The sequence below is a fragment of the Macaca nemestrina genome, chromosome 2 (genome assembly GCF_043159975.1).
Source record: "Macaca nemestrina isolate mMacNem1 chromosome 2, mMacNem.hap1, whole genome shotgun sequence".
Taxonomy (NCBI): domain Eukaryota; kingdom Metazoa; phylum Chordata; class Mammalia; order Primates; family Cercopithecidae; genus Macaca; species Macaca nemestrina.
This window is the reverse complement of record NC_092126.1, coordinates 31,864,908-31,891,266: the sequence shown is the minus strand read 5'-3', so window position 1 is coordinate 31,891,266 and position 26,359 is coordinate 31,864,908. Positions and strand designations below refer to the sequence as shown.

General features: G+C 47.8%; 1 protein-coding gene across 2 annotated transcripts in view; it reads left to right on the top strand.

The window, feature by feature from the left end:
- Positions 1 to 6,575: 6,575 nt before the first annotated feature.
- The window catches only part of LOC105490415 (polypeptide N-acetylgalactosaminyltransferase 15), a 52,093-nt gene continuing 32,309 nt past the window's right edge, over positions 6,576 to 26,359 (top strand). The window contains exons 1-3 of one of the 2 annotated variants that reach the window (XM_011756003.2): positions 6,579 to 7,729; positions 8,766 to 8,834; positions 22,544 to 22,710. In XM_011756003.2, coding sequence (XP_011754305.1) covers positions 7,185 to 7,729; positions 8,766 to 8,834; positions 22,544 to 22,710 — 781 coding nt within the window. In that variant the 5' untranslated portion in view covers positions 6,579 to 7,184. Of the gene's footprint in view, positions 7,730 to 8,765; positions 8,835 to 22,543; positions 22,711 to 26,359 lie in introns of both variants that reach the window. The other variant, XM_024795604.2, reaches the window with a different exon arrangement.

Below are 26,359 nucleotides of genomic sequence, written 5' to 3'. Positions count from 1 at the left end.
AAGAGATAAATTATTTATTTTGGTTGATACCTGTGTCTTAGTTTGGGTTCCCCTGAAAGCAGATTCTGAGATAAAAGCTTGGATGTAGACGGCTTATTTAGAAGAGAACCCAAGAAGTGCAAGTATGGATGGAGGGGAGAGTAAGAAAGAGACAGTGAATAAAGGATGCACAGATGAGCGGGTTACCACTGTGGACAACTGGGTCCTCGGTCCTGCCAGGAACTCTAGAAATCCTAGAACTCTAGGAATTCTGGAGAATTATGTAAACTCTATCTCAGAATAGTGCCACCAAGGCTCTTCACTATTACCCACCATTACCTACTGAAATATTTATCCACCAGTTTCCTTTTCTTAAGGATTGAAGTTGTTTCTGAAGTTAAATCCCTAGCACTTCTGGCCTGCTCTGCATGAAAGGTGAGCCGATCCCTCATGCTGGGGAAGCCCTCAGGCAGAGAGATGCAGGCCCTGGAGGAGGGAAGCTATTTCTGCACACAGTTACTGTCTGTCTGCAGCTGCACGTGAACTCACAGCTGGGGCGGAGGGAATAGAGAGCAGTGCATCTGCCACGACTGCTGCAATCTCTTTGGGAATTGGAACATTTCTAAATTCGTGTATATATCTCTTAAGTACCCTCTGCCAGGAGAGGAATTGTTGAAGGGAAAGCAAAGAGGCTTTGGATTCTGGTGGGTTCCTGAAAAGTATCCTAAACTCGTCCCCTAAGCCAAGTCCCAGGACAGACATGATATAGGGAGGTAATTAACAGAAACCCTCAATAGTGTCCCCATCTTTTACAGCACAGGGAAATGACAAGATCCCAGAATCTCCTTCAAACAGCATGGTGTGGGAGCAGAAGAAGCCTGTTGGGTGTTTAGGCTGGTGGGTGTAAGGCAGCCTCACAGAGTCCCTCATTCCCCCGAGAAGAGGGATGTGGGCATGTCACAGAAAGCCTGTGGTCCACAAAGGCCTTGGTTATGGAGAGCAGGTGGATGTAGCAAAACCTCTCCAGAGAAGTGTCTGTAGACCAGATGGGGACAGAGCCCTTTCAGAGGACTCTGATGTACATGACAAGGACAAGGATAGGTGCCTGGGCCCTGTGGGACCCCTACGAACCGGACCTTGCCCTGGGGAGAAAGTGAATGGTGAAACCTTGAACCTCCTCAGGTTGGTTTTACTACCAAGGAGAAGGGGTTCATGAATTCACTTACAGTAAAAATAAAAACTTTCATCCTGCCTTGCACATCTGAGTCTATGGCCTCCATACACATGGAACAAAGCTCCTTTGTTGCCCTCTCATACCCAAGCAGAACATATCCTGGGACCAGAGAGAAACAACTTGAGTGTGGGCCCCTTTCTTGTCATGTAAGGGAAATGTATTCTTTACACTAGTGCTCTAAGACCTTATCATACATTAGAGGCATTCAGAGGGCTTGTTAAAACTCGGAAGCCTAGGCCCAACCCCATAAACACTGGCTCAGTAAGTCTGAGAAAGGCCTAAGAAGGACCTTTGTTCTTGGTTACCTTTTGATATGGTTTGGCAGTGTCCCCACCCAAATCTCATCTTGAATTGTGACTCCCACAATTCCCATGTGTCCTGGGAGGACCCAGTAGGAGGCGATTGAATTATGGGGGTAGGTCTTTCCTGTGCTGTTCTCCTGACAGTGAATGAGTCTCACGAGATCTGATTGTTTTAAAAATGGGAGTTTCCCACACAAGCTCTCTCTCTCTGTGCCTGCTGCTATCCATGTAAGACGTGACTTGCTTCTTGCCTTCTACCATGGTTGTGAGGCCTCCCCAGCCATGTGGAACTATAAGTCCATTAAACCTCTTTTTCTTCCCAGTCTCAAGTATGTCTTTATCAGCAGCATGAAAATGGATTAATGTGCCCTTGCATTCAGTGATGGCCCTGCTGGTCATGGCTCTGCACAGAGAAGGCACTTCAGGCACTGCGGACACCAGGCCTCTCCATGTTAGCCCTGTGTAAAAGCCATTCCCTGCCCATGCTTGCCCCTGTGCCATTTAGACACACAGTAAGATCCTACTCTGCAGCACTGTTCCTTCCCAATAAAATCCATAGCCAGATCATGAAAGAGGAAACAGAGAGTGAGGATGTGGGCTAGGCTACCTTGGGCAGTCTGCGGAAAGGGAGGAGTTGGGGTTGGTCATTTGGATAAGTGGTTGCATGCATCCATTTCCCTTCTTCCCTTTCTGAGGTCCCGGAGTGTTACCTCGCTGTTAAGAATTTATTTGTTGCATAATGCATAGTGTATATCATATCACTCATCTCTGAGAGTCATTTATTGGACAACCATGTGTTGCCAGGCCAGGCACTGTGCTGAGTGTGAGAGAGACAAAGACAGAGCAACCATTAATGGGGGAGACCAAAAAACAAACAGCCATCACTGTGTGTTATAGCTGTCTTAGTTCTTTTGTGTTGCTGTAAAGGAATACCTAAGGCTGGGTAATTTATAAAGAAGTTTATTAGGCTTGCACTTCTGTAGGCTGCACAAGAAACTTGTGCCAACATCTGCTTCTGTTGAGGACCTCAAGCTGCTTCCATTCATGGTGGAAGGCAAAGGGGACGCTGCACCTGCAGGGATTATATGGCGAGAAAGGGAGTAAGCAAGAAATGGGGGCGATGTCAGGCTCTTTTTAACACCCAGATGTCACAGGAACCAACAGAGTGAGAACTCATTCACCCCGTCTCCCTCTGCTCCAAGCAGAGAATTCACCTATTCATGAGGGATCCACCCTCATGACCCAAACACCTCACATTAGGCCCCACCTCGAACACCGGGAATTAAATTTCAACATGAAGTTTGGAGGAACAAACATTCAAACCACAGCACCAAGTCAAACGAGTGCCTGGGGTTAAGTTATTTGGGGAATCGCCTCTCCAGCTTCCCTTATTCTTGCTGTTTTCACCTCAGCTTGAGATGGGAAGAACAGCAATTGGGCTGTTGACATCTTCTTGTATTGCTTTGCAGATTCTTTTTTTTTTTTTCCCACTAGCTGAAGTCTACTGTTCCTTTAGTGAATATTCTCAGACTCTGATTTGTTCTGACACTTTAACCTGCCATCCACCTGAACAGAAAATTTTCATTTTTTTCTAGGCAAATAGCAGACTTTTTAACACCAAAGCTGACATGGCTTATGAGAAAACAGACAGATGAAAAGCTAAAGAGAAACATACAGACACCCCAGTGGCAGTCTAATCTTGGTGTTGATCATCTCACCTCTCTGAGCACTGAGACAGCCTGGAGGTTAGATCAACGATGCTCTGAGTCCCAGGAGAGACCCATGGCCTGCATCTGGGGCTTCACCAGATCTAGTTTATCTTGAACTGGAGCCAAGAATCCCAGGCCAGAGTCACCCAGCCCCAGTTCTTTTGGGAGCCTTTTTTCATGGACTGTCTCCGTCATGGGAAGGCCAACTTCAAGCCCCTGGGCTGAGGAGGTTAGTATGATGCCTAGCCTCACTAGAGGTTAGGAAAGAGATGGAATAGGAGAAGGAGAGAATGGAAATGACAGAGCGAGAGCAGGAGTTGAGAGAAGGTGGAGGAGGGTGGGAGGGTGAGGAAGGCAAGAGGAACAGTATCTGTTTCCTGCGGCTGCCATAACAAAGTCCCACAAGTGGGTGATTTAAATAACAGAAATGTATGATCTCACAGTTCCAGCAACGAGAAGTCCATGATCAAGGTGTTGGCAGGGCTATTTCTTTCTTAGGACTGTGAAGGAGAGTCTGTTTCATGTCTCTCCTAGCTACCAGTGGTTTCCCGGCCGTCTTTGATATTCCTTAGCTTTTAGATGCATCACCCAGCCTCTGCCCTCTTCTTCACATGACGTTCTCTGTGTATGCCTGTCTCTGCCCAATTGTCCCCTTTTTGTAAGAACACCAGTCATATTAGACTAGGGTCCACCCTAACGACCTCCTTTTAACTTGATAATCTACAAAGATCCTATTTCCTGTCAAGGCCCCCTTCACAGGTTCCCCAGCAGAGGCAGGGCTTCAATTGTAATTTTGGAACATGATTCAACCCATGATGGGAGCAAGGGTGAGGAAGAGAGGAGGAGGGAGCAAGGTCTGGGCCTCGTGTGCCAGGTGACAGGGAGGGATGGGAGGAACTGGCAGCAAAGCTGGCAGGGACAGCAGCAAAGTCCTGGGGAGTGGAACAGTGTGCTTTGCGTGCTCTGGAAAAACAGCAGTGAACAATCAAACAAAAGCCCTGCCCTTGTGGAGCTTACGTTTTATGGGCGTGGGTGGAGAAACGGACAGTAAACACCTTAGTATTTTAATTAGCCAGGTGTTGAGAAGAGCCACAGAGATTCTCAAAGAAAGCCCCGTGTGGAGCAGGGGCTTTCAATGTAGAATGGTGGGTCCAGGAAGGCTTCGTTAAATAAGTGACATTGGAGTGAACACAGAAATGAAGAAATGAGCCATATGGATGACTTTCTGGGGAAAGAGTGCTCAGGCGGCGGGCTGGCCAGGGTGGCAGCTCTGGGGTGGGCTGTTCTTGGCAAGTTCAAGCGCAGTGTTGCTGGAGATGGGTGGAAGATGGTGACTGTGCACACTTAGTTTTCTGAAGGCCTCCTGGATTTGAAACCTTCTAATCCTTCATCCTCATTAACCTCAAAATGTCCCCAGAAATTCTGAACTACATCTCCCAGAGTGTCTGCCTCTTGAATTTGGAAATGACACAGTATCCCCACCTGGCAATACAGCCTGATTTGAGATTTGGAAGACACAATTCAATCCAGAAATTGCTAAGTACTGTCCACTGGGGCATTACAATGGGATCCCAGAACAACCACATGTAACCCACTATTTCACCTCTGACTTCATGAAAACACACGTGTACACATGCTTGTGCATGTGTGTGTGCACAGACACACCACACACACTGGAAGAAACAACTGAGTCAAAAGGTAAGACTTTTTTTTCATGAGATTTTCAAGCTGACATTCTAAGATCAAAGACAAAAACAATGAGTAAGTTCATTGCAGGACTTCCCCAGTGGCAGTTTTTCCCCCTCCACTCTTGGTTGCAGACAGCATGGCTGCTTTACAGCCATCAAAAGAAACACAGCTCATGGTGATGGCCAGCTATCCTTCAATCTGTTCAAGACAGAAGCCCCAAAACTGAGCATGCTGGATTCTCTTCTCCCTTCTACCTACCTCACTCCCTCAGTGATCTCAGGTCTCATGGCTTCAAACACTATCTGAGTGCTGCTGGAGTCCAGCTTTGTATATGCAGGCCAGACCTCCCCTTGACCTTCAGCTATCCTACATCCTGCTGCCTCCACTTCATCTCCTCCTAGCTGTCTAAAGGACACCTCAAATGTCACATGTTCCAAACCAAGCCACTGGCATTCATCTCCTTCCACCTTCTCTCCTTCCCCATCTTGGTTCATGGCAACTCTATTCTTCCAACTACTCAGACCAAAAATTTGAACTCATCCTTGACTCTTCTCTTCCTCTCACATTAGTCATTAATTCATCAGCAAATCCTATATGTTCTTCCTTAAAGTATATCCACAAGCTGACCCCTGTCACCACTGATGCCACTTAGTGCAAGCCAAGAAGCTCTTGGTTGGTCTCCCTGCTCCTGCTCTTTGCCCCCCACTGATTAGTCTCAACCCAGCAGCCAGAATGATCCAGTTAAAACCCAAGTCAGATTGTGTCTCTCCTCTAAGGGCTCCCCTGTCACACAGAGGAAAAGCCAAAGTTCCTTCAATGCAACCAGGGGGTGTCCTGCATGGTCCTCCTGCCCCCTGCCCCCTTGGCTCTCTTATTCCACTTCCCATCAGGCTCCACCCTGCTCTCTTTGCTTCAGCCATGCTGATCTTTTGCTGTTCCTCAGCATGCCGGCATACTCTTGCCCTAGAACCTTCACATTTATCATTCTGTCTGCCTCGAACACTCAACCTCAGATAGCTGTGCAGCCCTCTTCTTTACATAGATGGTGACTCTTCCATGAAACCTTTCTCCACCACTCAGTGTCCCTTTCCAAGCCCAGCCCATGCTCCCCAGGCCCATGCCTGCTCTGCTTTTTTGCCTTCATCCTCATCACCATCTGACCCAGTGGATAGTTTTAGTTGTATCTCTCACTAGAATGCAAGCTCCATGAGACACACATTTTTGTCTGTGTTATTCATTGCTCTACTTCCAGTTCCCAGAACAGTTTTGGCACATAGCGTGTGTTCATTAATTACGTGTTGGTTAAATGAAGGAAGCTTTATGATGGAAGGAGGAATCCACTCCTCTTCCAGCGTCCCCCTCAGTGCCCAGGGCAGAACAGGCCTTCAGCTGCTCTTGTGGGAGCAGGAGGGACTTGCAAAATCATCTCCCTTAGCTCCCTCATTTTCAGGAGGACAGGGACAGTGGTCCCCAGGAAGGGAAGGAGAGTCCAACCTAGTTTGGCTGATCCCCTGTGGGAGGCTGAGGTGCAAACAGACAGCTGCAACTCCTTGCATCCATGCCACACACACAGCCTTTCTGAATCAGAGGGTATTATTCTTTCCTTCTGAACTCTTGGGATATTCCTGTTTTGATTTGGCTCTAGCAGTGACGACGCCGAGTTGTGCAAAGCCTGGGAACAGTGAGGGCATTAGGACCAGGAGTGAGGCGCACGCTTGGCTCTGGGTTGTGTCTGGCAGAGGGATCTCGGCTGAGTGGAGCTATGTGTGAAAGGAAACCAGGCACTGCCTGCCGGCTTTACATCTGTTGATCTGACCTGACTGGAAGCGTCCAAAGAGGGACGGCTGTCAGCCCTGCCTGACTGAGAACCCACCAGCTCATCCCAGACACCTCATAGCAACCTATTTATGCAAAGGGGGAAAGAAACACCTGAGCAGAATGGAATCATTATTTTTTTCCCAAGGAGAAAACCGGGGTAAAGGGAGGAAAGCAATTCAATGTGAAGTCCCTGTGAATGGGCTTTCAGAAGGCAATTAAGGAAATCCACTCAGAGAGGACTTGGGGTGAAACTTGGGTCCTGTGGTTTTCTGATTGTAAGTGGAAGCAGGTCTTACACATGCTGTTAGCAAATGTCAGGAGCAGGTTAAGTGACTGGCAGAAAAACTTCCAGGTGGAACGAGCAACCCAGGTTCTGCTGCAAGCTTGGAGGAGCCTGGAGCGGGAGAAAGCGAACTTGAACATGACCTGTTGCATTTGGCAAGTTCCAGCAACATGCTCCTAAGGAAGCGATACAGGCACAGACCATGCAGACTCCAATTCCTCCTGCTGCTCCTCATGCTGGGATGCGTCCTGATGATGGTGGCGATGTTGCACCCTCCCCCGCACACCCTGCACCAGACTGTCACAGCCCAAGCCAGCAAGCCCAGCCCTGAAGCCAGGTACCGCCTGGACTTTGGGGAATCTCAGGATTGGGTACTGGAGGCTGAGGATGAGGGCGAAGAGTACAGCCCTCTGGAGGGCCTGCCACCCTTTATCTCCCTGCGGGAGGATCAGCTGCTGGTGGCCGTGGCCTTACCCCGGGCCAGAAGGAACCAGAGCCAGGGCAGGAGAGGTGGCAGCTACCGCCTCATCAAGCAGCCGAGCAGGAGGCAGGATGAGGAAGCCCCAAAGAGGGACTGGGGGGCCAAGGAGGAGGACGGGGAGGTGTCTGAAGAAGAGGAGCTGACCCTGTTCAGCCTGGACCCACATGGCCTCCAGGAGGCACTCAGTGCCCGCATCCCCCTCCAGAGGGCTCTGCCTGAGGTGCGGCACCCGCTGTAAGTAAGGCCCTTGTTTTCCCTTCCCTGATCCCGGGGCATGATCAGGTGGTAGCAAACTCGGGGATGCAAGCTTTCCGTACCCTGCCTCTCCTGTCCCTAGAGCAAGTGCTTTTCAAGATGCAGCACCTGGGCCAGCAGCGTCAGCATCCCCTGGGCACTGGTGGGTTCTCAGAAATGCAGATTCTCAGACCCCATCCCAGACCTGCCAAACAAGAAACCCTGGGTGGGGTCCAGTGATCTCTATGAACAAGCCCTTCAGGTGAGAACCATTGTCCTAGAAAGCAGAAAGCAGAAAGCGAGGACTCTGGCTTGTTCATTCTCTTCTCCATCCTGGGTTCTAGTTCTTCCGTCTTTAGGTCAAATGGCTTTGTTTCTACAACACAGAAGGGAGGTTAGAGCAGATATTCCCCAGTTCTAACCCTCTGACTCCACTACGTTTTGATTTTAGGGCTATTGTTAGTGTTTGCTTTTAGTTTGGATCAAAATAACAATTGCAGTTTACATTTAGGGGCTCTTCCCATGTGTCTGGATTTACTTTACAAGCTTTTAATGTATTAACTCATAAAGTCCTGGAAAGTCCTCGCAGCTCTGCAAGATGGATGCTAGTAATATCATCACGCTTATTCTATAGGTATGAAAACAAGGCGAAGTGGCTTTCGCAGTCACGCTGCTAGTAGGTAACAAAGGCAGGATTTGAATGCAGGCATGTGAGCTCCAGTCTGCCTGACCCACCGCTCCATACCACCCTCCTTGGGTCACTAGACTAAGGAAACAAGTCCAGTGCCTGAGAGCCAGAATACTGTGCTGACTGCAATTTACCCTGCCAGGGCGGCCCCGGCCCCAGGAGGTGAGCTGAGAAGTGTAGGTGATGTGCGGAGCTGTGCCCAGGGAGATGCTAGCCCATCCTCCACACCCCCTGCTCCCTTACTGTCACCATGGCTGGCCACTGAGGAGGGAGCCTTGGTTACCAACACTCAGGGAGCAAGGCAGCTGCTTAGTTTTAGTTTTGTGATTTAGGTCCCTTTTCCTACAGGCCATTGCTCCTCCCAGAGCCTGGAGAGTTTCCTGGAAAGCAAACATTTGTGCAGAGCAGCAGTTGGAGGTAGGGCCACACATTCCTCGGGTCCCTGATCTAGTTCCCCTCAGCCTGGCTGCTCAGCCACTCACACTCAAGGGTGTGCAATTGCAGAGTCAGCAGCCGGAGTGAACATCTCCTTAAATTGTGTGCCCTAGGTGCCTCACTCACCTCACCCTACTTCCATTTCAACCCCGCTACACTGTTTTCAAGCCTTACCTTTAAAAGCTATTTTCAGGAAATTCCCACCCCATTCTAGTTTTGTGCCCTCCTTGCACCCTGGAGTTTTAACTCATAGCACTTACTACAACTAAAGCCAAATGATCATTGATGTATTTATCGGTCAAATGCCTGCTTTCCCCGCCATGCTGTGAGCCCCTTAGAAGGTCAGGACTGAGTTTGTATTGTACATCTCAAAGCCCAACAGGCGGTAAAGAAGTGATTGCTGAATGAACAAATATATAGTTTTCAAATTTGTTGACACTATTTTTCATTGGCCTGGAGCAAGAATGAGCATCCTCTTTTTGCCAATGAGAAATATTGCCTGAAACAAGAGGATCCATGACTACCAAAGTGATACGTGTGTGTGACTTGTGTGTTTGCATAGTGCAAATGTGTGGTGAATATGCGTATTTGTAGGTCATGGTATATGTGTGTTCGTGCCTGTGTGTTGTATATATTCTCTGTGTTGTGTGTGCACTGCATTATGTGTATTAAATGGATGTCGTGCATGTATGTGTAGTACATGCATGTACTGCATTGTGTGGTGCCTATATGCTTGGTGCATGTTACTTTGTGTATGTGGTATGATATGCACAGGTATGCATTGTGCATTGTATTGTCTTGTATGCATGTGTGTTAATGTGCATGTATTATGTGCATGGTTCATATATGTATTTTGTATTGGGGTGATGCCACATGCATTGTTCATCTGGGTGTGTGTTGCAGTTTGGTATTTGTTTTGCATATGTTTATGTGCTGCATGTGTGCACAGGTATTGTGTCGTGACTGTTTCTTGTGTATGATGTGCTTCTGTGGTGCATTGTGTTATAAATGCATTGTGTGAATGGTATATGCATACATGTACAAGTGTGTTTATTGTGCATGTGGTATAAAGTGCATGGATATGTTGCATGTGGCACAAGTGCAGGTAAATTTTGTGGTGTGTGTGCTGTGCACGTAATTTTTATGTGCTGTGTGTGTAGTGTGCATGGGTGTAATTCGTGTGTATTGTGTATCTTGTGCATGTGCTGTGATGTGCACATGTACTGTGCATGTACCGTGCCTGTGTGTGGTGTAGTGTTTGTTTCACATGTTTTTGTGGTACGTGTGTGTATGTATTCTTTGTGTGTTGCATGTATGTTATAAATGTGTGTGGTGTGAGTGATACATGTGTATGTGTGCAAGCACGTTGTGTGTGTTATGCATGTAGTGTGATGTTCATGAGTGTGTGATGTGCACTGTGAGGTGCGTGGTGCAAGTCTGGGTACATTTTGTGTTGTGTGTGTTTGATGTGCACTTGTGTGCTTATGTGTGTGTGCAACACTTCAGTGGTTGCTTCTTCCAGCCAGAGTAACCAACTCGTCTTGACTTGCCGCCTGAGACTTCCCAGATTTTAGCACTGAAAGTCCCAGGCAGTTGGGAGGAAACTCCTCAACCCCTGCGAAGGGAGATGATTGGATTCTCCAATCCCCAGCTTGCCAGGGTTCTCACGCAACGGCCGCCAGCCCTGTGCGGAGGTGCTCAGCGCCCTCTGCTGGCCCCGACTGGGGCGTGCGGCCTGCGCAGCCCAGGCCTTGGCCGCAGACTCCCCTCTCCAGTCTGCGGTTCAAGCTCTGGCGCCTTCCCTTCCCTGGATTCCTCGCCTGCGTACACAAGAGAGTTCCTGCAAAGCAAGGCAAACGATCTCCACCCTCCCCTCAGAGTGACAGGATTCTTCTCCTACCCCTTTAAATCTGGGCCACACTACACCACGTAAGAGAAACAGCCATATGTTAAGCGCCTGCTGTATGCGGGCCCTGCACGCTGCTTTCCCACCAGGACCAGACAAGCCCCTCTGGCTCAGTTGCTACACCCGAAGGCCCAAACTAGCTCTGCTTGTTGTCCTTTCACCCCTGCCCAGGCCACAGGCTTTTTTCTGAGTACCTCTAGGGTCATTTCTGGAGGTCAGTTTGAATAGGTGGCATTTGAGGATAAGTACCAATGATGCAAGAGCAAAAAAGAAAAATATCAGTGGAAAAGAGGTCAAAAGACAGTCTCTGAAAAGAGAGGCAAAATTATCATGAGCCTTTACTGAGCACTTACTATGTGCTAGAGGCTCTGCTAAGTGGTTTTTGTTTTCAACTCTTCGTAGAAAACCTATAAGGTAGGTTTCATTTCATAGATGAGGAAAATGAGGCACAGAAAGATGGAGGGACTGGTGCCAGGTTATCTGACCGGGTGAGTCTGACACCAAAGTCACACTCTTAACCACTACGCTACACTTTGCAAGTCTGCTACTCTCCAGATCAGAGACTGGGCAAGTTACATGGGCTGGAAGTGTTTCAAGTTTTTTCTTCTTAGAATGGGGAGAACTCACACGGGTCCATGGGGAGACACTTGGGGAAATGCTTATCACAGCATCCTTGGTGGTGTGGAGGAGCTGGAAACCACCTGGGTGTCACGTCACAGGGCAAGAGGAGCTGGGTGCACCCTATGAGATACTCAGCCTGAGTTAGAAGCAACAGACTCTGGGTACATTCAACAGTGAAGGGAGACCTTAAAAATCCCCTGCTGAGTGAAAAAGTAAGGCACAGAAGGCGGCCTACAGCACTGTATCATTAGGGGAAATGTAAATCCGTGCACACTAACCAATCCATTCTTTACAGGAACAGATCAAACTCAATGAAATGGTTGTGCTGTGGGAAAGGGAGGGTCCTCAGGGCAGAGGTGGGGATAAAACTGAATGAATACTCAGGCAAAATAGACAGGAGCCCATGATGGAACCACAAACAGGAACGGCATTAACTCAGCCCTTGAAAGCTGCTGTCAAAGAAGGGGCGGGAGGAACAAGCCCTGCCCATTTAGTAGCATGGATGGCTTTCAAAGTTCTTCCAGGCCCCAGCTTTCCTTTGATCATCCTGGCACCCAGTGCAGGGACAATGGATTCCTAGGATCAAAGAGGCTGCTGAGTGAGCCAGTGCTTTATATTCTACATCTAGGGACGAACTTGAGTGTGCATCAGAACACCTAGAGGGCTTGTTAAAATACAGATTCCTGGCCTCCAATCCTATAGTTTCTGATCCAGTGGGTGTGAGATTCAACATTTGCATTTCTGCAAACTCCTGGTACTGCTGCTCCACCCTCCCCCCAGGGTGACAGGACTCTTCTCCTACCCCTGAGCCAGGGGGGCTTGTCTGGTCCTGGTGGGAAAGCAGCGTGCAGGGCCCGCATACAGCAGGCGCTTAACATGTGGCTGTTTCTCTTATGTGTTGTAATGTGGCCCAGATTTAAAGGGGTAGGAGAAGAGTCCTGTCACCCTGGGGGGAGGGTGGAGATTGTATGCAAATGTAAATTCAACATTTGCATTTCTGCAAACTCCTGGTACTCCTGGTACTGCCGATCCAGAGACACTTTGAGAACCTCTGCTCTAAGGCACACTCTTTATGCCAAACAGACTGGCCACAGCAGGGCTCCTCAGACTTTAAGGTGCGTGTGAATGATCTAGGCATCCTGTTAAAATGCAGTCAAATTCAGCAGGTCAGGAGGGCAGCCTCAGATGCTCCATTTCTATCAAAGGCACTGCAAGGTGGCACCAGCACTGCTGGCCCACGGAGCACATTTTTCAACAGCAAGGAGTTACACCGCGACTTCCCAAACGTATGTGCACACCCAACCCCCCTCACTTGTTAAAGACGTAATTGCTTGTTAAAGACATAGAGATGTTCAGACCCCCTCACTGGCAATGCTCCAGAGTTCTGAGTTGGAGCCCAGTAATCTGAATTTTTTTAAGCTGATGCTAGATAGTCTGGGGAACTAGAGGTAAAGAAAGCGAGTAGAGAGCTGGTAGAGTTTGGGAAGTTCCCATGTAGGAAGCAATGCTAGAGTCAGAAAATAGAGAAGAGAGCAGAGAGGAACAGCTCCCTCATGGCCCCGGGGGTTTGTCCTCAAACATAAATGTCAGCTCAGTGGTAGCTGGCTGTGTGCTACCTGCTTTTAACTTGCCTTTATGGTTCAGCCTGTGTTTCCCTGGTTTATGTACCCATAGCTGTGATTAAACAGTTGTGGACCTGGGGTTGAATCCTGGTACCACCTGTTACTGTGTGACCTTGTACAAGTCACTCAACCTCTCTGAGCCTCAGTTCCTCAACTGTAAAATGGGATAATAATAACACCCTTGCATAAGGTTATAGAGAAAATGAGATACAACGTGTGATGATCTTCCCTGTGTATTAAGTCCAAACAGAAGTTGCCCTTACCATATTCTTGAGTAAATGGCGTAGGAGTAAGTTGGAGAGATGGAGAAAAATGGAGCTGTGGATATCACATTGCTGTCCTTTCTCTGACTGAAAAGTTATTTTCTGGCCCTGGAGGCTGCTGAATCATCATAAACGTGCAGGTACAGTGGAATTATCTGGAAAGTCTTAAAAACTATTCATACTCATGCTCCACTTCCAAGGATTTCTATTTAGTTGGTCTGGGGTGAGGCCTGGGCATCAAGATCTTAAAACTCCCCAGGTGGTTCTATCATGCAGCCGGGCTGAGAACCAGGGCTGCAAGGCCCCAGGTGGTCAATGGCTCTTCACAGCCAGTGGGGAGAGCTGGGAGGGGTATTTTCTCCTTTGTTCCCCACTTCCCGCCCCAGAGGCCATAATGGGCATGGGGTCAGAGGGAAGGGCAGGGGCGGGAGAATCGCCTTGGCTGCAGCTTTGTTGTCAAGTAGAAGATGGCATTGCAATCCACGCAGGGTCCACTCAGTTCCCTGCAAAGCCTCTGTCCTGCCAGGCCGTGATTCACCCCAAGATAACTCCCCACACCCCTTGTTGGCTCTGATAGCCTGGCCTGCAAAAGAGGAAGGAGGCAGCTGACAGGGCATCAGTAAATCCAAGAGGGTAGACATGCCCTTCGGGATGAGGGACAAGAACAGGAACAGGCTGGGCTTGAGACCTGGGGCTGGAGCTCAGCTCAATCCCCACCCCAAGAGAGGGCAGACAACCCAGTACGGGCAGTGTGAGTGGTGCCTATGGGGCCCGGCTGTGAGTCATGAAGGGATGCCACAAACACCAAGCTTCCAGCCCTCCAGTCCACCGTGGCCGCAGCAGAGGCAGTACCTCCTCTAGACCTCCATTCTGGATCCATTACCCCTCAGTGGGGTTGCAGTGTAGACAGTGCTGAGTACATATCACCCTTTTTTGGGTCAAATGCACTCACCGTAGCAAGTGTGGTAGGATCTTGCTCTGCACTTTAGCACAAACCCAGCTGGCCTTGGGGGTTAGATTAGATGTGGCTAATCTGTACCTTGTCCTGGGGTGAGGGGAATTGATATTATTTACTCCAGTGCCACTCATAGTGTGGTCCTCAGACCTGCAGCCTCAGACCTGCAGACCCCTCAGACCCCACTTAAACCTACTAGATGAAATCGCTGTTCTAACAGGATCCGTAGGTGATTTCCACTCATGTTAAAGTTTGAGCGCCATTATGAGGCCAGTGGTTCACGGCCCCACTCACATTAGAACCAATGAATCGTCATGCCAAGGCTCCCACCCAGACCAAGTAAATGTGATTTACAGGAATTCACTCTCTAAGTGATTCTAATGTGTAGCCAGGCTAAGGACCACTGCTTAGGGCTCTTTAGGTGACTAAGAACAGAGATGCTCAAGTCACTTAAGGTGATGGAGTTACTGTAAGTTTACACAGGAAGTAAGTAAGGAACAGGGAACCGTCCAGACAAGGCTGAAGGAGGTGGACAGGAGGGAGACCCACGGTCCATAGTTCCTTTGGGGACTTAGTCTTCCTGACATCCTGCAGTAACAGGGGACCCAGCACCTGCCCAAGTATTCTGTATATCTGTCAGCTCACCTCCTATTGTCTTGTCACTAACAACCACTGCCTTCTACTCTAGCTGTGGTCCAGGAACCAACAGCATCAGCATTACCTGGGAGCTCACCAGAAATGCAGAATCTCAGGCCCCACCCTAGACCTACTTGACCTAAGTCTGCATTTAATGAGGTCCTGGGTGGTTCAAGGGCATATGGACACCGGAGAGGCACTGAGCTACCTCTTGGCTTCTACCACCCCGTCTTTGGATTACTGTCTGCTCTATGACCTGCTATCAACTGCTCACTTTTTGCATGTCTAAAGCTCACACTTCTCGAGATGGAGGATCTGGCAGGTGTCTCTGGCCACTAGCCCGGGGAGGCTGTCCCTGTAGAGGTGGAACTATGGCTCCAGGATGCTTCATAGGCCTCTGGTCAGTGTTCAGACCAGTGACTCCCAGTCTGTGCCTGTCTCTGATTCAGAGGTAGGGGCCAGGATCAGAGCAAGCCAAGGATCCCCTGAACCCCCGGAAGTGAGCTGTGGGACTTTGGAGAACCCGCACAAAGAGAAGGGGATGGCATGTACCTTGTGACCTCTGTCCACTGATGGAGAATGACAGGCTGGCAGCATCAGCCTCCACTGCAGACTCCAGCCCTTTGCTCCCATCTCTCTTGTCTGCAAGCTTTTTCATCTATTCCTCCAACGGCTCAGCTCCAGACTGCATCCCAGCCCAGCAGCCTCAGGCCTGGCCTAGACGTTGGTGTGGTGCTCCCAAGATAAGTGCCACCAATTACAGGCAAGCTGGGGTTTTCTTGTAATGTAGGAACTTGGCTCTGTGGGATTACTCCCCTGTTAATCTTGACAACCAGCTTGCACACTTCCTGAGAACAAGATCAGCGTCTTTCTTCCTTCAGTGAACAAATATTTATTTAACAACTATCAGAAGTAAGAAGGTAAGCAATACCCAGCCCCAACCCCAAGAAGCTTGGGGTGCACTGGGGGATGCAGACAAGCAAATGGGCTGATACATCAGAGGGATCAGGGCTGAGATAGAGAAGCCTACCCGAGTGGGAGCCTCCACTGATTTGATAGGAACTGGGAGTCAGTATCCCCAAAACAGCTTTAGGAAACCTGGCAGCAATCTTTCTACCCTGGCCAGGCAAGGGGAGGGAGGGAAGAGCGTCAGTACTACAGCCAGGCCATCTGGTGCAATGCTGTGACTCATTCTCTTCAGAGCCATCATCCAAATGCATTTCCAAGTTCACAGGGGATCCTGGGGCTGCGTGAAAAGAGGGTGTGCATCTGTGTGTAAACACAAGACACCAGACTCCTCTGATCTTGGAGTGTGAAGATAAAAAGCTAGCCTGCAGAACAGCTCTCCTAGGCTAAGATAATCCCTTTTAATCCAGGACACACCCCTGGGCTGGAGAAAGGTATCAACATCCCTGTGTTGGCTAATTAGGGATTAAACCCGGGTTGATTTGATTCCAAAGCCCTTGGTCGTTCCTGTCCCGCTACTCCCACTCAGAGGATGAACAAAGGAGGTCAGGGGTGGGGTTTTGGACACTTGAGCGACACATACAAACCGAGATAGTAAAATATTCACCGGATATTTCGTTGAAGCACAGAGAAATTAGCCTCATTATTTAACAATAAAAACAAACATTTCTTCCTGGATCCTCTGCGTAAGTCCCTAGTCACTTGGGGCCTTGCTTTACGATGTTCAAGAGCCTTTGCCATGCCCTGCTTCATTGGTTGGCTCAGCAATGCTATGAACGTCTTTCCTTCAGTTTCTGGTACATGCCAGCCCCTTCCCACCTCTGGGCCTTATCAGAGGCTGTGACACCTGCCAGGCATGCCATTCCTCACCTGTACTCTCTCTCTGGGCTGGGTCCTACCCACCCTTCAGGTCTCAACTTTGATTTCATGTGCCTACCTGCAGAACGCCTCACTACAGCTGCTGAATAATGATTTGGTTATGTTTAATAGAATAGAAACTCCATGCTATTAGGGGCTATCTTAGTTTAGATTTCCCCCGGAGAAGATCCTGAAAGAAGCCTTTATTTTGCAGGTTATCCCAAGAAGCACGGGTAGGGGCCCAGGAAAGTGGAGCAGAGACTAGAAGGCAGCCCCTGAGGGAGGCGTGTGTTCAAGGCAGCTACCTCTGTGGGCAGCTGGAGCTCAACCCTTGGAGACAGTGTGGAACATGCACGCATCTCAGTGCTTCCCACCCTCTGCCCTTAGGGGTGAGGGTGCTGGGTGTTTAATAAACCAACTCTTTTCAATCACTGGCTGAGCACAGCTCACTGGAGTGGGGTAGGGGTTAATTTTCCAGCTCTTCAGGGATGCTCTGACTGGGGAAATCACACTGGTCAGTCAGAGAAAGCCTTAGGGCCATTAGAAGTTGGGCCATCCTGTATTATAATGAGATGGCCCAAGAGGATATGGGCAGGGGCACCACAGATTGTGCTTCAGGCATCGTGTCTATTTCAGTCATCTTTCCGTCCTAAGACATAATAGGCTGTCAATAAATACCTGTTAAATGACTTGATAGAGAGATGGAAGGTGAAGATTAAAGAGAAAATCACAATGAAAATAGGCGGGCCTGTCTACAGCCTCCTCAATGAATAAATATCCTATTTCCTTACTCTGAGCTTCCTGGCAGCCACACTGAAAAATAAAAAAAGACGATACTCTTATTTGTCTTCTTCATGAGGAGGAAGCACACCAGTTGCTCAGATGAAGGAAAGTATTTTGTGGCACTTATATCTGCAAGGACTTTTCTTCCAAAGCATCAGAGTGAGGATAAGAAGTGACAGGGGGACAACGTCCTCAATAGGTTCCCTCGGTAATGGAGAGCTGGTTTCCTAAAAGTGATTCTGGTATTGTCCCCTAATGAAAGCTGGGAGCGCGATGACAAGCATGACTCCCTGTAAGCACATTTGTAAGGCAGCCAAGACAGTGGGGTCAAGTAAGTTGCCTTTCGAAGACCTGAAGGAATCAGCGTAGACAGTGCAGAATGTGTGGAGGAACTAATGGATAGCATGTTTTTCAAATAACCTTCCATCATTGTCCCTTTATGACTCTGAATCCAGAACATTCTGCTAGCGTTATAGTCCAAGATGGTGACAGATAGATAGAAAGATGATAGATAGATAGATAGATAGATAGATAGATAGATAGATAGATAGATGGCAGTATACTATCAGTTATTTGCTGTGTAACTTTAAACCAGTCATTTAAGCTCTCTGGGCTCTAGTTTCCTCATCTTAAAAATGGGAAAGTGTGTCCATGATCTAGTGCTGTATTATGCACCTTATCAAAACTTGGTAGATTTTAAAAAAGAGATATTTTTAAAACTTTGGTGCTTCAAAGGATGTCATCAAGAAAGTGAAAAATACCATCCAAGAGTAGAAGAAAATGTTTGTAAGTCCTATATTAGATAGGAGATTTGTATCCAAAATACAAAAAGAACCCTTACAACCCAACAATTAAACAACAAAACACTCCATTTTAAAATGGGCAAAGGATTTGAATAGACATTTCTTCAAAGAAGACTTAAAAATGGTCAATAGCTCATGAAAAGATGCTCAAATCATTCGTCAGTAGGAAAATACAAATCAAAACCACAATGAGATGTCATTTTACTCCCACTAGGATGGCTGAAGTAAAAGACAGTGCAAGTGCTGACAAGGATGTGGAGAAATTGGAACACTCACACATTGCTGATGGGACTATAAAATGGTGCAACTGCTTTAGAAAACAGTTTGGCAGTTCCCCCAAAATGTTAAACATGGAGCTATCATATGACTAGTTATACCAGTCCTAGGTATATACTCAAGAACATTAAAAACATGTTCACTCAAAAACTTATACCTGAATATTCACAGTGGCATGAGTCATAACATAAGTCAAAATAGGAGCAACCCAAATGTCCATCAGCTGATGAATGGACAAACAAAATGTGGTATATTCAAACAAGGAAATATTGGGCAGTAAAAAGAAATGAAGTACTGATACAGACTACAATATGATGAAGCTTGAAAACATTATGCTAAGTGAAAGAAATCAGTCACAGAAGGCCACATGTTATGTCATTTCATTCATATGAAGTGTTCAAAGTAGGCCAGTCTATAAAGACAGAAAATAGGTTAGTGGTTGCCATGTGCTGTGGTAGTTGCGGTAGCAGCGGAAACTGACTGCCAATGGGTAGTAGGTTTTTGGGGTGGGGTGTTGTAAATGTTCTCGAATTAGATAGTAGTGATGGCTGCCCACCTTTATACTTGAATCCATGGAATTGTACACTTTATAAGGGTGGACATTATGGTATGTGAATTATATCTCAATAAAAATATTATTAAAACATTAGTGATTTCAGGCCGGGCGTGGTGGCTCACTCCTGTAATCCCAGCACTTTGGGAGGCCAAGGTGGGTGGATCACAAGGTCAGGAGTTCAAGACCAGCCTGACCAACATGGTGAAACCCCATCTCTACAAAAAATACAAAAATTAGGCAGGCATGGTGGTGCACGTCTGTAATCCCAGCTACTCAGGAGGCCGAGGTGGGAGAATCGCTTGAACCTGGGAGGTGGAGGTTGCAGTGAGCTGAGATAATGCCACTGCACTCCAGCCTGGGCAGAAGAACAAGACTCCGTCTCAAAAAAAAAAAAAAAAAAAAAAAAAAAAAATTAGTGATTTGAAACAATAACCATTTCTATATTATGGTTGTATAATTTGGACCGGACTCAGCCAGGCAGTTCTTCTGCTGATCCCCCCTGAGTTCACCCATGTGACAACCGTCAGAGGGCTGCTGACTGCACTGAATACTAAGATGGCCTCGCTCTCAGACCTGGCAGCTGATGCTGGGCCTCAGCTGGGGCACTTTAGTTTTTCTTCAAGCAACCTCTAATCCTCTATTAGGCTACATTGGTTTCATTACGTGGCATCTCATGACAGCAAGTGGAAGGCCTTGAGGCTTCATCTTGGGAGTTCTCGAATGTCACTTCTAGTATATTCTATATCCAAAAGCTCTAAAGTGGAAACTGTTGGGAAACCCAAACTTGAAAGCAGTTCAGTAGATGTCTCATACTATACTGTAGAATAGTTGTTTAAAGATAGCTATAATTTGCAAAGATGATCATAAATATAACATTCATACTAATTACATTTGTGTCTTTTTGGAAGATAGCTCTAAAACAGTCACTGTCTATTGGGTGCCTATTATTATTCTTTGATTCTCTCAATGGGCCTAAAGGGTAATTATGGTTACCCTTACCTTCCAAATGAGGAAACTGATACCTATAAATATTGAGTGAATTACCCAAGGAAACTTAGGAAGCAACAGAGTGAACATTCAAATCTAAATATATCTGATTCCGAAGTCTAAGTTCTTTTGACCATCTTACTGCAAGGATGCACACACACATACACACACACACATGCACATGTGTGTGCATACCACACACTTGTATTGTTTCCAATTCTCATAGTCTATGAACTGAGACAGAGAAAGGAGTCAGGCATGGCTGGCAGGCATAGCTGTGCTCTGTTCTTGGAGCAGACGGGACTGACTTTGGTAAACTATTAAATTGCCCCCACAGGAATTCCAAACCCAGGTCTCTCTGTCCCCAGACTCCTTTCCTATCTCAGTTGGCAAATAGCCAGTCTCCCGGCAATAAACCCAAGTAATAGTTTGGGTTTTTTTGGTTCCATTTTGGGCATGTTATTTGAACAGCCCTGAATTCAAACTATAAAAGTTCATTATTTTGTTTGTTTTAAGGATGGTTCTTAGAATGCTGCCATGCATTTAGGGATTTCTTTCTCAAGTTCATAGGAATTTCTCTTTCAAATAAGTATTAGATGGGTGTTAAATCTTCTCTTCAAAATGAATGTGATATTTGAGTTAACAGTATTGAACCATGTCGGATTCCTGGTTTTGCTTACTGTGAATGGTTGTGTAAGATATTCTCACTATGGGGAGCTGGGTAAAGGGAACACAGGGACTCTCTGTACTATTTTGGCAATTTCTTGTCAGTCTTAAACTATTTCAAAATAAAAAGTGGTAAAGTGGTAATTGAAAGAAAAAAATTACTAGAAAGAGTTTTGCTTTCCTCAAAAAACCTTGTCTGTCACTTCTCTAATGGTGATCATTCTGTTGCGGAATGAACATTTTACTTTGGCTACCAGGAATCTCAGAGTCAAATTTAAATCCATTCTAGAAATACCTAGGCCCTTATAACCTATATATTTATGTTCTTTCTCCAAATGCTGACTTTCTACATTTACTTATATTCCTCAGCTCCTGACTTTTCCTCCTTATTTTTATTTTACCATCATTTTAAGTATTTGTATCGTGTGTGTTTTTTTGTGAGGGGCTTCAAATCATTTATGGAAATGAATAGCTTATAAATTTATAAACCAACAAAATAGCTAATTTATGAGATGTTTATGTGTTTTTAAAAATTATTTAGGAATTCCGTTTACCATTACCTAGACTCAGTTCTCCCTCTCTCCACAGGATTTTGCCCTGAGAGTCCCACACAGGTTTCCTGTGCATTGAGAGTTTTCCGCCTTTCTTAGGCTGGTACCAGGCTAGCGAGCAGCATGAGCTGACACCTCTTGGAAGGTGTTTCCCTCAGACAGGGCCAGCCTCAGCCTGGTTGTCACTCTGCCTGCAGTTCCACCTCACAGATGCCTTTAGGTGTCCGAAGTTTGGGGTCCTTGAGATGGCTCCTATTCAGATGTCCCTCTGAGGAGGAACATGGTTTGAGCAGCAGCTGCAACCCAGAAACAGGCGCTTCAGAAACTTAAGAAAGTGCCTTTTGGGCCAGGCGCGGGTGGCTCATGCCTGTAATCCCAGCACTTTGGGAGGCCAAGGCGGGTAGATCGCGAGGTCAGCAGATTGAGACGATCCTGACTAACATGGTGAAGCCCCGTCTCTACTGAAAATACAAAAAATTAGCCTGGTGTGGTGGCAGGTGCCTGTAGTCCCAGCTACTCGGGAGGCTCGGGAGTTACTGGGGAATGGCGTGAACCCGGGAGGCGGAGCTTGCAGCGAGCCGAGATCGTGCCACTGCACTCCAGCCTGGGCGACAGAGCTAGACTCCGTCTCAAAAAAGAAAGAAAAAAAGAAAGTGCCTTTTGTAAGCAAACCACTATGGCACATATTTACCTATGTAACAAACCGGCAAGTCCTGCACATCTATACTGGAACTTAAAGTTAAATTTTTAAAAATAGTAAGTGCTAACATATAAAAATTGTGTGCCAGGTGCTATGCTAGATTGTAGGAACATAAAAATAAAGAAAGTGGTGTCCCTGCCCTTGAATGGATGACAGTTAGAGATTACTGAACACTTAACTATGTGCATCATCCTATCTAAGCCTCACCACAGCTCTGTGAGGTTGATAATATTGTCATTCATTCCCACTTTACAAATGAGGACAGTCATCTGCTAAGAACGATGGCAATGCTTCTGAATTGCAATGGGAGGGACTTTGGATTTAATGATAAAGGAGCTTTTGAGATCTGAGAATTGGGAGATAGTGGACAGCACCACTATGGGGTGTAACAGGTTCTCTTTAAATGGGAATTTTAAGAGATCCCATAGGAGAGCCATATAGTGGGAGCAGCCCCAACCAGGGCAAGGGAAATGAATTAGAGGGTGTGGAATGTTTCTTGTGGGCTTCTCTTCCCCATGGCTCTCTGGCTCTCTTCCCTGCAGGTGTCTGCAGCAGCACCCTCAGGACAGCCTGCCCACAGCCAGTGTCATCCTCTGTTTCCATGATGAGGCCTGGTCCACCCTCCTGAGGACTGTACACAGCATCCTCGACACAGTGCCCAGGGCCTTCCTGAAGGAGATCATTCTCGTGGACGACCTCAGCCAGCAAGGTAGCCATGGCTTTCCTCCAGGCTCGCCTGGGTGAGCCTCACCCCCTGCGGGGTGGAGTTCCCAAGCAAAGGATTGAAGTTTGGAACTATTTTAGGCAAGATTCCCCAAGTACAGACCTCCAGATGAGGATTCATGGGCAAGTAACTTACGAATGAAGAGCCACCAGGGGAAACCAGTAAGGCAGTGGGGGCCGCAAGACAGAGAAGGAGAAGGAGCCCTGCAGGTGAAACAGCCCTGGGGAGGGTCTTGAGGAGCATCACCTCGGCCTGGTCCCGTGGGGATCTCTCTCCCAGGCCCCACCCAGTCCAATAATCCTCTCCCCAAGACACTGAAGAATCACACAAGGCAGCCCTGTTGTGAGTGCCGACTGCCTCCTAGACCTTGGTGCAGCACTTTACACATACGCATGTATGTGCATCGGTCCTTAACTCATCATGGCCTAGACAGACCCACTCACGTTCTAGAGGAGGAAACTGGGGCCCAGAGAAGAGAGCAGACTGGAGCAGAGTCAGCCAAAAGCAGCAGAGTCAGGCCCAGAGGCCAGACTTGCGGAAGCTGCCTGTATGCTTCCTCTCACAGGAACCTCGCTGCTAGGGACAGCCCTAAAGGAAGATGGAGACAGAGAAGCCCCCACCTGACTCCTAGGTCAGTGGCTCTCACACTTGAGTGTGCATCAGAATCACCTGGTGGGATTTTTAAAATACTGACTGCAGGGTGCACCCCCAGAGTTTCTGGAGATGGAGTGGGGCCGAAGAGTTTGCATTTCTTTTTTTTTTTTTTTTTTTTTTGAGACGGAGTCTCGCTCTGTCGCCCAGGCTGGAGTGCAGTGGCCAGATCTCAGCTCACTGCAAGCTCCGCCTCCTGGGTTTACGCCATTCTCCTGCCTCAGCCTCCCGAGTAGCTGGGACTACAGGCGCCCGCCACCTCGCCTGGCTAGTTTTTTGTATTTTTAGTAGAGACGGGGTTTCACCATGTTAGCCAGGATGGTCTCGATCTCCTGACCTTGTGATCCGCCCGGCCTCCCAAAGTGCTGGGATTACAGGCTTGAACCACCGCGCCCGGCCGAGTTTGCATTTCTAACAAGCTCCCAGGTGATGCTGATGCTGCTGTTTTCTGTGGACCACACTTTGAGAACCTCTGCTCTAGTCTTTGGCTTGGGCCTGAAGCCTACATTTCTGGTGCAAATAAATGACCTAGGGACACCCCTCCTGGCCTTCTGGGAAGATCAGAACCCTCTGAGGGAAGCTGAGCATTTGCGTTTTTCTAAGGGGAATGATGGAGAAGGGCTAGGATAGCCAGGTGCCTCTGTTAGTTCTTTCTACGGTCCTCACTCCAGGGATGGGCCCAGCCTGGCCATAGCAGTGAGTCAGATTAGCCAGAGGCTCTGAGAACACCTGGGGTTCCTGGGTGCAGCTGGCTGCATATTAGGCAGGACTAATGAACAGCTGTGGGGCTGGGTCGGCTGGAAAAGTGCCCCAAGACTCTCCAAACCCTCAAGTGGGGCAGGGTCCGCCCAAGAGCACACCTATGGTCCGGCCCCCACCATCTGATGAGCTGTGTTATGTCTGTGCCCCTTGGGAGTATGGAAAGTGGAGGAGCTGGGCCCCAGAGAAATGGGCTACCCCAGAGCTGGCAGCCCCACCAGAGGGGATCTGGATCCCCCTGCCAAGCAATTAGGCTGCCCCCTCCTGGCCATCGCCCCTTCTGACCCTCACCACTGGGCTGGCTCTCCATCCAGTGGCCCCGTATTTCCTGTTGCAACTGGGGTGCAAGGCCTTTTCCACAACCAAGGCCAGCACTGGTTCCATTTCTGCAGGTCCCTCTCCTTTGTGTGCTTGCCAAGACCCAGATCCCAGACAAGCAGCACCTTGCACACTGTTTTCATTTAATCATCTTGGCCACCCAGAGAGGCAGGGCTTATCAACCCTACTCTACCTCTGAGGAAAACTGTGACAGAAAAAGGTGCTGCGGGTTGCCCTGAGCCACCCTGATGGGCTTCCAAGCTGATGGTCATGACGGCATAGTGTAGTGTGATAGAATCAGCTAGATGGGCTTCCGGGTATTCCTCTGGGGTGGTAATGCCCACACCGAATCATTAAATCAGAAAATGCTTGTGATGACCAGCCCATGATGACCCTTTACAAGTGGAAGTCAGTATTTCTGCTGTTTTCTGGAAGGAAGGAGTTGAGGATCATCCCAGCTTTTGCCGAGAACTATACCACTCAGACATGGGTGCTCTTACCCGCTTCCAAACCCACTGAGAATGCCAAACAACCATTGCAGTCCGGAAGTTCTTCCTTAGTCTATTCTGAAGCTCTCTTGCTAGAAGTCTGTCCTACATAATACTAACAAGGGTTAGAGGTATAGCTACAGAGACCAGCAGTCAGCCCAAGGAGAGCTTCATAAATTAATGTTTGGTGGGAATATCAGTATTTGGCTGCATAGAACAGAAACCTGCTGCAGTGACTTAACCAATGAATAGAGATTTATTTTTCCTTATAGTATAGAAAGCTTATAGGGCGGCAATGCAGGATTGGTGTGACAGCTCCACGATGCCATTGGATACCCACCTTCATCTGCTTTCCACTTCAACATGCTTAGAGGGTAGTTTTGGCCTCATAATCACAACAGAGCTTCTCTACCTCTGGACATCACATACATATTTCAAATAGAAAAAGGTGAAGAAGAGATAGGCAGAGGCCAGTCCAGTTTGTCCTCTTTGGAAAAAAAAAATAGTAAAATAATAGTTTTCCCAGAATCCTCTCATTCAGTTTATTTCTACCAGAGCTGCTGCCAGCAGTGAGAGGAAGTCTTGGGAGATACGTGTTTTTAGCTGCCCCAAGAAACATCAAAATTCTGTCAGTACAGCGGAAGGGGAGAATGAATGGTGAGGAATATGTTATATTTAGCAATGTGAAAGCCAATGATGTCACTGAGGGGCTGCCTTTCCGATATGCGAGTTCAGAAATGTTAATAGCTTGACTAAGAGATTCTTCTCTAGGGAGTGGACCAGGGCTGACAATCTTACCAGAAAAATAGTCACAAAGTAACAAATCAGCGAAGCATTTTACCAGTGAGAATTGCAACAGCCCAGTGACTAGGACTCCTTTCCTCTACTGCTCAGGACATTTTTCCCCCTGCAGAAAATCTGTGGTGCTTCGAAGACAGATTCCCAGGGAAGGAGTGTACAAAGTCTGCTGGGCGCTCTCGGGCAGGGCTGCCTTAACCTTCTCCAGCCTCCCCAGAGATCCAGCTACCAAAGCAGCCAGGCTACTTGCATCCACAGTTAAGGCCACCTCTGGGCTGGGGAACTGGGGGGAAATTCTTGCTTTTTGGCTCAGTTCTGTTCAATGCACATGTACCAAGTGCCTACTGTGGGCCAGGCCCTGCACTAAGGGTTGGAGCAGAAGAGATGCATTAGGTACAACCCCTGTCCGTGAGGCGATCTTAGTCCACTGGGCTGGGGGGACTCCCTATTTCCAAGACTTCATGGAGACCACTGCTTCTCTGTGAACACATTGTTCCTTCCATCTCCACTGGCTTGTTCCTCTTGACATGTGTATACACGGACACGCACACACACACACACACACACACACACAATCAAGTTATTCTTATCTTAAACACAAAACCTGACAAGTTTCTCTC